This window comes from Zeugodacus cucurbitae, chromosome 3 (genome assembly GCF_028554725.1).
Source record: "Zeugodacus cucurbitae isolate PBARC_wt_2022May chromosome 3, idZeuCucr1.2, whole genome shotgun sequence".
NCBI lineage: Eukaryota > Metazoa > Arthropoda > Insecta > Diptera > Tephritidae > Zeugodacus > Zeugodacus cucurbitae.
The window spans coordinates 203135-217247 of NC_071668.1; the positions used below are offsets into that span (position 1 = coordinate 203135).

The 14113-nt window shown below is 32.4% G+C and overlaps 1 protein-coding gene across 6 annotated transcripts; it reads right to left on the minus strand.

Annotated features, from left to right (window-relative positions):
- Nucleotides 1–3615: 3615 nt before the first annotated feature.
- Nucleotides 3616–11939, minus strand: LOC105209601 (short-chain dehydrogenase/reductase family 16C member 6). Of its 6 annotated transcripts, none has more exons than XM_054228088.1 (6): nucleotides 11632–11939; nucleotides 11193–11564; nucleotides 10772–11128; nucleotides 4759–4876; nucleotides 3959–4556; nucleotides 3616–3889 (listed from the first exon to the last, which is right to left on the minus strand). In XM_054228088.1, the coding sequence occupies exons 2-6, from the start codon at nucleotides 11553–11555 to the stop codon at nucleotides 3787–3789; spliced, it is 1539 nt and encodes a 512-aa protein (XP_054084063.1). In that variant the 5' UTR covers nucleotides 11556–11564; nucleotides 11632–11939; the 3' UTR covers nucleotides 3616–3786. The 6 variants fall into 6 exon arrangements, 5 of the variants coding, with proteins under 5 accessions (XP_054084063.1, XP_054084062.1, XP_011178386.1 ...); XM_054228087.1 differs by having other exon boundaries at nucleotides 11193–11570; nucleotides 11632–11937; XR_008470613.1 differs by lacking the exons at nucleotides 3616–3889; nucleotides 3959–4556 and adding exons at nucleotides 9468–9841; nucleotides 9900–10033 and having other exon boundaries at nucleotides 11193–11570; nucleotides 11632–11928.
- Between the last annotated feature and the right edge of the window lie 2174 nt (nucleotides 11940–14113).

Here is a 14113-nt window from a genome sequence, read left to right on the forward strand (position 1 = left end):
GTAATTGGCATGAGTTGTGAAAAATTAGCATAAAATGCTTTATAAACTTCTCTATGAATGCTGAAATGTACACATTTTTTAATCTATTGTATGTATATATATCATAGGTTGTACAATATGGATCTTCGTCGATTAATGGATTGTATAAAAAATTATTCGTGGTAGGTAAAAATGAATTATTATTAAATGTTTTTGAGAATAGTGATGATAACTTATGATAGGGACATCTGAAAACCATTGACAGATTTATCAATTTCTGACTAATAAAATTCTCACAGCTAGTTTTTTATCTTAATTGTTCTAAAGATGTTTTTCCTTTTAGGTTATTTCAGTCTACATCTGTACTTAAGAAATTACCAAAGGATCCGCATCGTATTACATAAAATCTGAAGCATTCGCACATTTGCAATGAATTGATGTTCAAGATTTTGTACAAGAACGTCAAAGAAACACCGAAAGAATATCATCATTAGTGACTTTAAATAAAATGCAATGATAAGGTAAGCAGTAATTGGCATGAGTTGTGAAAAATTAGCATAAAATGCTTTATAAACTTCTCTATGAATGCTGAAATGTACACATTTTTTAATCTATTGTATGTATATATATCATAGGTTGTACAATATGGATCTTCGTCGATTAATGGATTGTATAAAAAATTATTCGTGGTAGGTAAAAATGAATTATTATTAAATGTTTTTGAGAATAGTGATGATAACTTATGATAGGGACATCTGAAAACCATTGACAGATTTATCAATTTCTGACTAATAAAATTCTCACAGCTAGTTTTTTATCTTAATTGTTCTAAAGATGTTTTTCCTTTTAGGTTATTTCAGTCTACATCTGTACTTAAGAAAGGATCCGCATCGTATTACATAAAATCTGAAGCATTAGTAAATTTGCAATGAATTGATGTTCAAGATTTTGTACAAGAACGTCAAAGAAACACCGAAAGAATATCATCATTAGTGACTTTAAATAAAATGCAATGATAAGGTAAGCAGTAATTGGCATGAGTTGTGAAAAATTAGCATAAAATGCTTTATAAACTTCTCTATGAATGCTGAAATGTACACATTTGCTAATCTATTGTATGTATATATATCATAGGTTGTACAATATGGATCTTCGTCGATTAATGGATTGTATAAAAAATTATTCGTGGTAGGTAAAAATGAATTATTATTACATGTTTTTGAGAATAGTGATGATAACTTATGATAGGGACATCTGAAAACCAATGACAGATTTATCAATTTCTGACTAATAAAATTCTCACAGCTAGTTTTTTATCTTAATTGTTCTAAAGATGTTTTTCCTTTTAGGTTATTTCAGTCTACATCTGTACTTAAGAAATGACCAAAGGATCCGCATCGTATTACATAAAATCTGAAACATTAGTACATTTGCAATGAATTGATGTTCAAGATTTTGTACAAGAACGTCAGAGAATCACCGGAAGAATATCTTCATTACTGACTGTTCAAAGCCCAAAAGGTAAATTTTAGGATTTTCATTATATGAATAATTTAAAGCAATTTTTACAGTGTTTATACTAATGAAATTTTATGATAGGGACATCTGAAAATTATTGAAAGATTTATCGATAAAAAAACTGAAATAAATTCAATGCTTATAAATAAATTGTTGTTCACAGCAAATTGACAATACATTTATTTGTTTAGATTAATGATCGACTAACAAGGAGAAATTTCCAACAACTACATGCTTATGTTTCAAATTAATATTTGATGATCAAGACCAGACGACTTTTCTTTCGCCTTTGTGTCCATTTATATTGAAGGTGAAGGGTTTAGCAAAATAATTATAGATACTTACGTATTATATTACAAAATAACAAATATAATTTTTACATTACAGAATTCTTATGACAAATGACAGTTTCCAGGAACTTAATCAGTGCCCAAGTAAAAGATTCTATGATACCTCAGTACTAAAACTAGAAATTACATACATATTCCAACTGTAAAAAAAATTACATTTCATTAAAGACATTTTAATAATATTAAAAATCTTAAAAATATTTCGGAAGAGATATAAATATACAATTTTATTTGTATCAGAGACCTGACGCTGACCATATGGACTATTTCGTTTTAATTTAGGGAGGGAATGCGACGACTATTTGATTTAGTTACCTAAGAAGCTGTCCTTGAACGTCGATAATGGTGTATTGTTTCAAGTCATGTATGTATGTATGTAGATTAAAGTAGAACTTTGAATAATATTAGTAGTATTTGATGATTGGCAATTTTTGGTATTTTTGATTTTTCAAATTAACGGGTGATTTTTTTGAGGTTAGGATTTTCATGCATTAGTATTTGACAGATCACGTGGGATTTCAGACATGGTGTCAAAGAGAAAGATGCTCAGTATGCTTTGACATTTCATCATGAATAGACTTACTAACGAGCAACGCTTGCAAATCATTGAATTTTATTACCAAAATCAGTGTTCGGTTCGAAATGTGAAATCCGCTTTTTTATCGACAAATTTTGTTCAGCGATGAGGCTCATTTCTGGTTGAATGGCTACGTAAATAAGCAAAATTGCCGCATTTGGGGTGAAGAGCAACCAGAAGCCGTTCAAGAACTGCCCATGCATCCCGAAAAATGCACTGTTTGGTGTGGTTTGTACGCTGGTGGAATCATTGGACCGTATTTTTTCAAAGATGCTGTTGGACGCAACGTTACGGTGAATGGCGATCGCTATCGTTCGATGCTAACAAACTTTTTGTTGCCAAAAATGGAAGAACTGAACTTGGTTGACATGTGGTTTCAACAAGATGGCGCTACATGCCACACAGCTCGCGATTCTATGGCCATTTTGAGGGAAAACTTCGGAGAACGATTCATCTCAAGAAATGGACCCGTAAGTTGGCCACCAAGATCATGCGATTTAACGCCTTTAGACTATTTTTTGTGGGGCTACGTCAAGTCTAAAGTCTACAGAAATAAGCCAGCAACTATTCCAGCTTTGGAAGACAACATTTCCGAAGAAATTCGGGCTATTCCGGCCGAAATGCTCGAAAAAGTTGCCCAAAATTGGACTTTCCGAATGGACCACCTAAGACGCAGCCGCGGTCAACATTTAAATGAAATTATCTTCAAAAAGTAAATGTCATGAACCAATCTAACGTTTCAAATAAAGAACCGATGAGATTTTGCAAATTTTATGCGTTTTTTTTTTTTAAAAAGTTATCAAGCTCTTAAAAAATCACCCTTTATAAAAGGACCCAAAATCACAAAGTGTAGACTACGAAATTACGGTTTGCTAATAACGATCAGGGTATGTTGCCTTGAAAACACAAGCTGTAGGAGGAGCGTATCTGGATACTATAAGTTTTTCGAAAAAAAAAAAACGCCACTAGTGTACCATAGGAAAGTCTGACTTCATTGAACTATGGTATATTTCCGAGGTTTTCAGATTATCTAATTTTTAAATATCCTAACCAATTGTATTTGTATATGTGACATATTTGTGAGGATATTTTTAAAGTAACCGAAAGCATACATACATACTCATACAAATTTTCAGGAATAAGTAGAATAGATATTTTAAAACATCGGTTGCAAAAGAATACAAAGAAGAATAGCTGAAGAATGTTTCAATAATAATATATATTTATATTTCGGCATAATTTAGACAATATTATAATTAAGTAAATAAAACAAATATTTACGTGTTGAGTATTAAATTAAACTAAAGTGAACATGACCATCTCTTAGTCATTGCAAACAATTGTAAAATTTTGCATTCTAAATTATCCTGCGGGAACTCTGCCACGCCCTTGAAACATCATCATCGATTCGGGACCACGGATAACTCTTGACATTAATTCCCAGCATACTTTCGCGGGTAATAGACTGTTAAGAAGAGTATATGTATAATTTTAAGGTATTTAAATACTAGAATAATTGTTTTAAATAGCTTACCATTTTAGAGGTGTGAGTGTCCGTATAGTATTGGGCAGCACACACCATACTTCGTTTTTTCGAATTGCCTCAAGTATGCGGTCAGCAACATACTGTGGTTCCAACATAGGAAACATTCGTGGTTGTACACCCGAGAACATACCCGTGTTGATATAATAAGGACAAATCAATGTCATGTGTATACCATCATATCCATGTGTTTTTAGATCGGTTAGGAGGCTTTCATGAAATCCAACGCAGGCAAATTTTGTTGCACTATAGTCACTGCAACCGTAAGTGCCTAACATGCCAGTTACCGAACCCACAGTCACTATGTGACCCCTGTTATTTTGCATCATCTGCGGTAAAAAAGCTTTCACTGTCCAATAGTGGGAAATTATGTTAATGTTATATGTATTCTGTATAACGCGATCGGGTAGGTCCCAGAACGGTCGGCAGCATACGACACCAGCATTATTGCATAATATATCAATATTGCCGATTTCGTTGATTGTTTGTGCTGCTCGCTCATAAACTTGCTCGCGATCCGATATATCAACGACATATCCTTTGCACGTATACCCATTTCGGGAGAGCAAATCCATGGTAGTTTTGATGGCTAAAAAGAAGTCGATTGATTTAAACTTGTAATTATATAATAATGATATTTTATGGTTTTTGTAGCTGCTGAAAACTTTCTCAAAATCATTTTAAGAAATGTTGGCTCATTGACATTGCTTGACCGGATAATAATCCAGGACCGCATGTCTTAATTATGAGTACACAGAAAATGCATTTGCGACCAATACATTAGTTCATACCTTCCTGATTGATGTCCCATATGACTACACGAGCATTCTGTTTAGCAAAGTTCAATGAAAGTAAGCGTCCTACTCCTCCTCCACCGCCGGTGATCAGTACCACTTGTCCCGAAACATTCTACAATTAGACAAAGAATATATAGACTAATACAGGAATATAACAAATGTATGTACGTACATACATATACAAATGTATAGTTTGTACATGGAATATCGGATAGATCGATGTTCAATAAAACTACTGTATACATATATAATTACTTTAATACATATGTAAATACGAAAGAAACGGTTAGTTTTATCAAGTATATCAAATTCATAATAGTGAATATACACACATAAACATAAACATATGGTGTATGTGTGTATAGCTAATTTCGATAAAAAAGTGAAAGTTGCTAATGTGCATTGCAATATGTACATACATACAAGCATGTATGCAAACGATTTGTATTTGATAATTACGAGCATGTAACTGCCGGCCCAAGGAGCGGCAACTGTTGAGTTTCTAGATACCCGCTCTAAATGTTTAGCGATGAAAAGAAGTTGCATTTTAATATCACCATCTATAAATACATATATATGTATGTATGTTGAGGGTCTTTGCAATATAAGTAGAAACTCAACTCAAAACCTTTTGATCACATTTTCAATAGTTTGTAGACAACGTAACAAATATTTTGAATAATTTTCCAACAGTTACATGACCATATTTCAACCATTTATGTATTCTTGAACTGATCTTTCCACAAAATTCTACATACCTCATTTTATTCAGTTTAATTTTTTAACAAATCAATTTTATAATTCAGCATTTCCCAATTAGATATAATAAAACATATTTTATTTATTTAGTTTAAAAAATGTATCGTTTATTTTACTTAAGATAAGTTGTCAATCTTAATCTTAAAATCAAAGTAAGCATGGTTTATTGTTTATTTTTTCAACCATAAGGCGGTAGATGAAGAAAAAAGAATAAAATTCTGTGCAATACATACATATTTATTTATATTGTGAGTATAAAAATATGCGGACCGGGTACACTACTAAATGTATAAAAGGCACTAAATAAATTTGCTTACTTTGATACTTATGGAATACTAATTGATTTCGATCATTTATATATGGATTATTCGCGCCTTTCCTTCCATTTGGATTGGATTGATATTGACTCGGCAACGCAACTATTTAGTATGCAAAATATGCAACACCCGATGTGGAAAAGCATATTCATCCAATTCAATATTTTTTCAGAAATATGTAGAGTCCGACCGACTAATCGGCCATAAAATTCAGCATGGGCCGATGCCCATATTTGACCGATTCTTTCTACTTCTTTTGAATTACACTTACATTAATTTTTCTTTTACTTTCTTGATTTCTTAAAAGAACTTCATTTTTTTTAATTTATTATTACATTATTTTGAATGATCCGATTTGTTTCAAATAGACACAGTTTTGTTTAACAACTTGTTGAGATTTTGAAGACAATTTCATAATGTCACTCTTATAGAAACCCTGTTGCTATTGTCAAGAAACTGGGAGAGTCTATTTTTAAAACTTTCTCTTGAGACTAATTTTCATAATCAACATCATTCGCCATAGACAGGAACAGGTAATAATCATTTGGTGCTGGTTTGGACTATGAGGTGCATGTAAAAGAACCTCCCAAAAAAGCTTTTTTTTTATGTATGTATGTCACACAATGTACTCTCAAATGCCCAAATTCGTCAAGGGAAAAAGTTACTTATTTACATTTTATGATTTTTTAATAATTATACTTGTAAATTTTCTTGATATACATTAGTATTATAACTAACAGTTTTTGAATTTAGATGTGAAGCGAGTTTGCGGCTAAGCTCATTTGTTTCAGCTTGAGTTTTGCTATTGAATTGAAACATCCAAAAATATATACACACCTTCATTTTCCTTAAATAATTTGGCAGGAGTGAATAATAAATGGTTTCAGTGATATAATATGTGGTCTTTACGAAGAAAACAAGTAAATCCCATACAAATTGCAGAATGGCGTGAAGAGGATTATCCATATGAAGAAGACGCTGTTGAGATGTAGAACTGTTGCCAAACATTGTAAGTTTTCTCACTTTTAATTAGCCGCTTTAGTTTTGTATTCTCAATGATATATTATTTTACCACTGATTTTTTAGATAAAGTTTCGAAATATATATGAAAAGAAAAACGTTTGGCAGTACTCAATAAACACGTGCAATAGCGCTCAAAATCACTTCAACAATCAAATTGTTTTTTGTCAGTTATAAAATAAATACAACGTATCAACATATCATCAGATGCACAAACACACCCCGTTGTGATCCAACTCAATTAATCTAATATAATATTGGACTGGATTTTTATATCTAGTTCATAAAACGTGCGTTTGGATACTTTGCTTGTATCTAATAAAAAATTTCTCTTCAATGTTATCGAACTCATGTATATACATATGTTTGAAGTTAGACAGCACTTAAATTTTATTTATTTTCGCGACACACTGTCCGTTGCCTTCAACTTCCCAACTACGACTGAAGTTTCAATTTGACTTCAAATGAAATTCAACGCCAGAGTATTCACCTACCGTAGAAGACCAGCTTACATACATATGTATGAGTCGTGCCGGCCGCTTAATTGAGCACACTTACACAAACAAAATGTAAACCCATACAATAAAATGTTTTTGTAACTTCGGTCAATTAAAAATGTCGCAAACATGGTCTATTTGATATTTATTTGAATCAAAACAACCTGCTCTCGACTTCCTGAAGCCTAATAAGGTCTTCTAATCCGAGGGGTGCTGTAACTGCCAATGGTTTCTTAACATTCGGATTGAAAGCGATTTGATAGCGCTACACATATACATATGTACATATGTATGCACATACATATGTAAAAGTATATTGATATATAGGTATATATATAATATTCGTGTGAGCAGCAGTTTAAACGTACCGTTACTATCATTTGTTAGTTTAAGCGCTTTTAAACGCAAACCACAAATATTTTCACATCTTGTTGTTACTATTTGGATTTTGTGGATTTTCACCGAAAATTAGCACATACGTATGACAAATAAACGCAACTGAAATACATTCCGACATCTTTCAATGTTGAGTGTGTGTGTACAATACAGGGCATTTAATAACTGGACTATGCCCCCCACTGCTAAAATTATGTGTTCACGTAAGAATTCTTTAATTAAGTGCAAGAATAAGATAAGAAAGTTAAGCTTAGAATACATTGTCAGAAAACAACTAATTAACTTTTAATTCGGTACGTTTCCAACTCTCATTTTCCAAATACAGTAGTTTTCCGAAATAACGAATATGCGTTTTAACGAAAACCGCTTATAACGAACAAGTAAATTTGTTACATTGAGTACCTTAAATAACGAACATCGGTTATTTGTAAGTACTCGGTTTAACAAATAACATGAAGAAAGAGAAAAAATCAAATAACATCCCAAAATTAAAAATAAAACATGAAAAAATTCAAAAGAAATGTGCAAATTGAAACAATTTTGAATTTTATAAAAAAGCTTAAAATTATTGATCAGCACCAAATAGAAGTATAAGTGTCAGAATTGGTCCATTTTGGAAGAATTTATTGGATTTGAATTGTTTTGTTTGGTTTTTCATTTTTTAACAAATTATTGATAAAAAAATTTATTTAACTGCAATTTACGGATATTTAACTAATTTTTATTGAAAAACATACCTCTAAGTGAGTACTCGAATTAACGAAAAATTCGATATAACGAACAGTCCTGACAATTAATGTGTTCCTTATTTCAGAAAACTACTGTATTAAAAATATTAAGGAAGTGCGACTAATGGCAGTACTCGTATGTACATATGTATGTGCTTGTGTATTGTTCCGAGATGAACCCGTTAAACAAAAATACGTGTTTCGGCAACCAAGAAGTAAGGGCTGAGGAAATTTATTGTAGTCGTTGGGTAATCGATGTTGAATTTGTCCCGAGAGTGATTTTGTACAGGATGGGATGAACAACTTTTCGCTGTAACTTGAAAAAGTGTTAGTCCCTATATAGAGATTTGTATATTCCTGCACTGACGAGGCAGTTAAGAAGACAGATCTAGTAAAGCAAGGATAACTGAATTTCAAAAAGCTCAAAAGGTACCATTTAGCCATTAAATTCACTTAGATTTTCACTCCCTTGGAAGGATTGAGGTGTACAAATATTTACAGGTATTAGAAAAACTTAATAATAACAAAGAAATTGTAAATCGATTACAATCAACCCGAAGGATGAAAGGGAAAAATATTGACAGATTTCATCTATTCTTAGCACCAGTATCAAACCACAATAACATGTTCAATAATATCTCATATATATGGAACTTAGATACATAGTTATTTACAATTTTTTTCTAAAAAAGTTTCCTAAGTTTGGTTGACAAAACTTTAACATTTTGTGAGAAATGCATATTCAAGTTATAAAAAGCTGGGTCGCCCCCACTTTTCAACGATTTTTTCTCTAAAATCTGTAAATAAAATTACAATTTTGTTAAAATGGTGATATTTTCAACTAACTTAATTGAAATTATTCAGTAACTCCATTTTACAGTGTGTGCGACTTAGTTCTGATAAAGCGAATAGAATGCTCGGTTATTTTTCAAATAAGTTCTATAAAACATGTAATTTGAATTAAGTAAAAAACGGAACTATTTTACTTTGTGTTTCTTTTTGTCTTGCTATTGGAGGATTTTGAATGTGCTTTAATTCAGCTTTCTTTGGGTTTCCATGTTAATGAAAATTAAAACAAAAATGTTTTATTTCATCTTCAGTCTCACTAAATTAGGAGTTTTTTCACTTAGGACATGCAACGGGCAGAGGAACAGCGGGCAAAAGGCAATACAAGCACATTTGTGCAACGTGAAAGCCTTTATATTGGTAAATGCGCATCTTGTCCCAGAACCGGTAGAATCGTTTAATAGACGTATTTTCGAGTACTTGTTCAAGTGTGACCACTTTTTTTTGCAAACTTTCTATTTCGCGTCGGAGGCGTTTTTCATTATCTGCAGAGTCATCAAGTTGACGCGACTTTCTATAAATGTGAATTATAATGATTCATAAAATGATATTTAATCAGGGCGGCTACTTACCCCTTCAAATCATTCAACTTTGCTTCAAGAAGTTTGACCTTGCCATTGGCGCGCTCAAAATCAATTTCTTTTCGCACCATTTCTGTGCGATATTTATCTTCGGTTTCGCGGCTCTCATTTGTTAACTGGTAGAGCTTGTAAAATAAAAAAAAAAACATTGAAATTTCTCTGTAATATATAGAACCACAATATTTGCTTTCTATGCTTTTTGTGTTACATACATATGTACACGGAATGTTTATGTATTATGTACGTGCTAAGGATAAAAGGTAAGCGTTGCTCACAAAACATGTTTTATGTGTTTGTTGTAATATGTGGAAACTGGACACTACAACGCTGCGTTTATAATATAGGATGTTTTTTTAAAAGTGTGGTTTTCAATGAGGCAGTACTTTTTCCGGAGTTAGTCTTTTTGACAGCTCTTAATTGATTTATACTCGGCTTTGTTTGCCATTTCATAATGAACCGACTTACTCTGGAGCAACGTTTATTTCTGACAATAGCTGCAAAATGTGGTCGCGAAATTGGGCCTGTCGGCTGGTGGTTATTTGAACCAACCGCAGTTGTCGAATGCCCAAAATAATTTTTAAAACATAATGACAAACATTTATTTATATAAGGAACATAAATTCTTGGCCGTAACATTAAATTCTATGCGTTTTATTTCCTCTTCAAATGTTTATAAAAACGCCCTTTAAAAGCATAAATTGCAGATGTTTGGATAAAATTCGCACTGTTATCTTCTGTTATGTACCCTTCATTAATTTTGCATTACCATGTTTAGTTCCAATTAAATAATATTTAAATTAATCGATGTAATTTAGCGAGATTGTAGAGTATATGTAATAATACCAAATCACGTTAATACATACCTCATTTATTAGCTTATTTTTTTGATTCTCAAGCATCTTAACAGATCGTTGCTCCTTGTTAAGGGCCGAGCGTAAATTATGTTGATCTACCATTGACTGGAATAGTTGTTCTTTGGTTTGGTTTAGTATGTCAGTAAGTGCCTCAAGTTCTCTGATTTTGTTTGTCAAATCTTGCTCAAGAAGTACACGTTCCGCCCTTAAACTAATCACATTGGTATTAAGGTTTTCACAAGAAGACTTTGCCTGCATAACGCTCTCTAATGAACATTTGAGTTGACAAGTGAGTTCATCATTTCGCTTCTGTTCGACCCGAAACAGTGTGTTGTAAACATGAATCTGATTTTTGGCTTTTTGTGACTACTCGAAGGTTATACATACATATATAACATGCAAAACACATTTACAAAAGTTGTATGCTTACTCCTTTTTTGAGGTCTTCTACTTTCAACAATAAACGTTTCACATCCTCGCGACGGCGACGCCAGGCATTCAGCATAATCGTGGCGAAAATCCGCATACTAGCTAATCGAAGCTCAGTATCCGCTATACAGGAGTAATATACCCCATTTTTGGAATTTGCACAGTTAAGGTAGAGCCCATTGGTTCGTTCTGCGAGTATTGGATTATCGCTGGATGAAAATTCAATATGATCCGGAACGTTTGAGTAATTATTCGGAAATCGTTTTGCTATTGAGATAGTGCTGTATTTATTTTTAAATTTATCCTTTGACAAACTAAATCCTTCCCTTCGATTGGAGTCCAAGTCCATAGTACCGGTGAACATTATTCCCAACTGTGGCTGGTGATAAATAATATCTAATAAATATTGTAAGAACTACATAAATCTTTTGCTTACATACCTAGGTTTAGCGTACTTTCGCTAACGGAAATAATTTTTACTATGCACTATAAACTGCACTCATATGCAAAATTGCAATAATTTAGAAAGTTCGCGAAATTTCGAATTTGAATATTTATTTGTATATATGTATATGAATGTTTCTAAATCATATAACCAGTCCAATAGTGCGAATTTTTTATGATTTTGACTGTAATAATTTACTAAGACTTATGAAAAATTGAAACAGTTAAATTATTTACCAAAAAACTTAATGTTGCTTCGAAATTTTTTCGATTTTTATAAAATAAAGATATATTGAGTGCGAATGCAAATGTTACTATTACTAGTACATACATAAATCAGAAATCAGTAAACAAAGTAATTGACATTGAAAGAGGGCTATACTGTGATTTTATCTCTTCTCGAAGAACTCGAAATATACTATAGATTTACGTTTTTATCCGTGAAATCGGGGTTTGGTAAAATTTGCAGCTACATATGTATGAGATCTGAATGACTTTTGATCGTAACTCCCCTACCTGTAGAGATTTAAGAAGAGAGTCAAATTAACATGACTTTCACTTTCTGAATAGGTCAAGGGAAAGCATGCCAAAAGCGTTCTCATTCACTTTCACCTTCGCATTGAAATGAGGTTCTCGCGCAACTCAAGGACATTGTTTTTGGTGTAGGGGAACTTGTTTCCACGAAGTGAAAAATCAATAAATCGTAATAACAAGTGTTGTAATTCAAGGTAATATACACATATACTACATATATACGTACACTGTACATACTCTTTTCGTATAGACAGAAATTTTTACAATTTAAAAGGATTATGATCTCACACAATACCTGAATTAAGTATTTTAAAGTATTGATTTCATTCTAGCCGTGGCAAAAGGATCATCTACATATGCATTTATGTACATAAACAACTGTCTGATCCTGGTTGTGCCATTTGAGGCTAAAAACAATTGACAATTGTGTATAAACACACACTGCGTATGAAATTTGTGGAATGGGATAGAATTCATGACTTAATTAAACAAACGCCGCTACACATTTACAAATACCATGAGTAGTGTATGTACACATCTTATTCCAAGAAACTAACAATGACTCACGCTGGTACCTCGAAGGATTACGCTCATTTCAATTTGATTTTCATTATTTTGTATGAAGTATTTGGAAATGTATGGGTATGTCGGTATATATGTGCATGCATTCATTGGAAGCTTTTATGCACATACATATATAAGAGAGGATACATTTGTTAATGTGTTTATGCAGCCCAAAAGCTTTCCATTCACAAAAGCTGCACCATTCGCTTGCTGTTTGCTTTTAGGTGCGAAGTTGCAGTTGTGAGAAAAATAGAGAGAATGTATAGTGTAAGTATTAAACATTACCTTTTTATCGCTGTGAACCATATGGTGAGTTTTGGATATTGCATCGTGTATAACCGTCATATCACGTATGAGTCACAAAGCGTACACATAAAGTTGTGTTGTTATTGTCTCATATGAAGGAGTAGTACAAATTGTAGAATGTTATTAAAATAATAATAACTGATATGTCTGCCGATTTTATAAATGAAGAAAGCAAGAAAGCGTTGAATTTGCAAATCTGTACATCAGTAAATGACTTCTAAAGCTAAGTAAGGAAAAACCATATTCTGTGGGACCAAAGAGGGCAACATTAGATGGGTGTTAACTGCTACATATTTCTACATGTTAAAACAACATATGTATGTATATTTAAATCCATGTCCAACTGAGTCCATACTATAGCATACATAATTTCTCAGGTATTTGATGCAAAACCATTTAGAAGCACTAAAATCGTCCAAGTAGATATGTAGCTCATTTTGTAAATACACTGGAAGTCTGAGAAAGAGAGTGGAACGACTACACTAAATTAAAGTGTTTAACAGATCCTAGCCAATATATTTGAATATTCTTTATTAACATTTAATACGTACTATAGTAAACGACATTTGAGTATCCGGTGTCGGCGGTTTGGGTTACAACGCGATAACTTGAGTATAATGTTTGCAACTCTGCATTATTCTCCGGAGTTGAAATAGTGTTACGCATTTCATTCAAATATTCCGTGGAACTATCGTGCCCTTAAGAATTTTTTTAATTGCACATATGCTATTAATATTTTATAATATGTTTATATGTGCTTTTCTCCAGTTAGGATTTATTCCATAGTTTAATGCCGATCAATCAACGAGTATTGGCGATCGACTCCAAGAGTACAAGCCGTCAACGATCATTACTAGCTCAACTGACGAGTGAAATCACTTACAAATTAATATACATACGAGTATGTACTATGCGCTCGAAGGTATAATAGTTGTATATAACATATGTTCGTAAGAAACGATAGCCACGATGATAACACTATGTTATAAGTGACGTACAACAACAATGATAGTAATAAAGGGAGGTGGCTTAGAGAGTGTAGAGCACCGAAGCTCTTGACTAGGTAAGACTCTC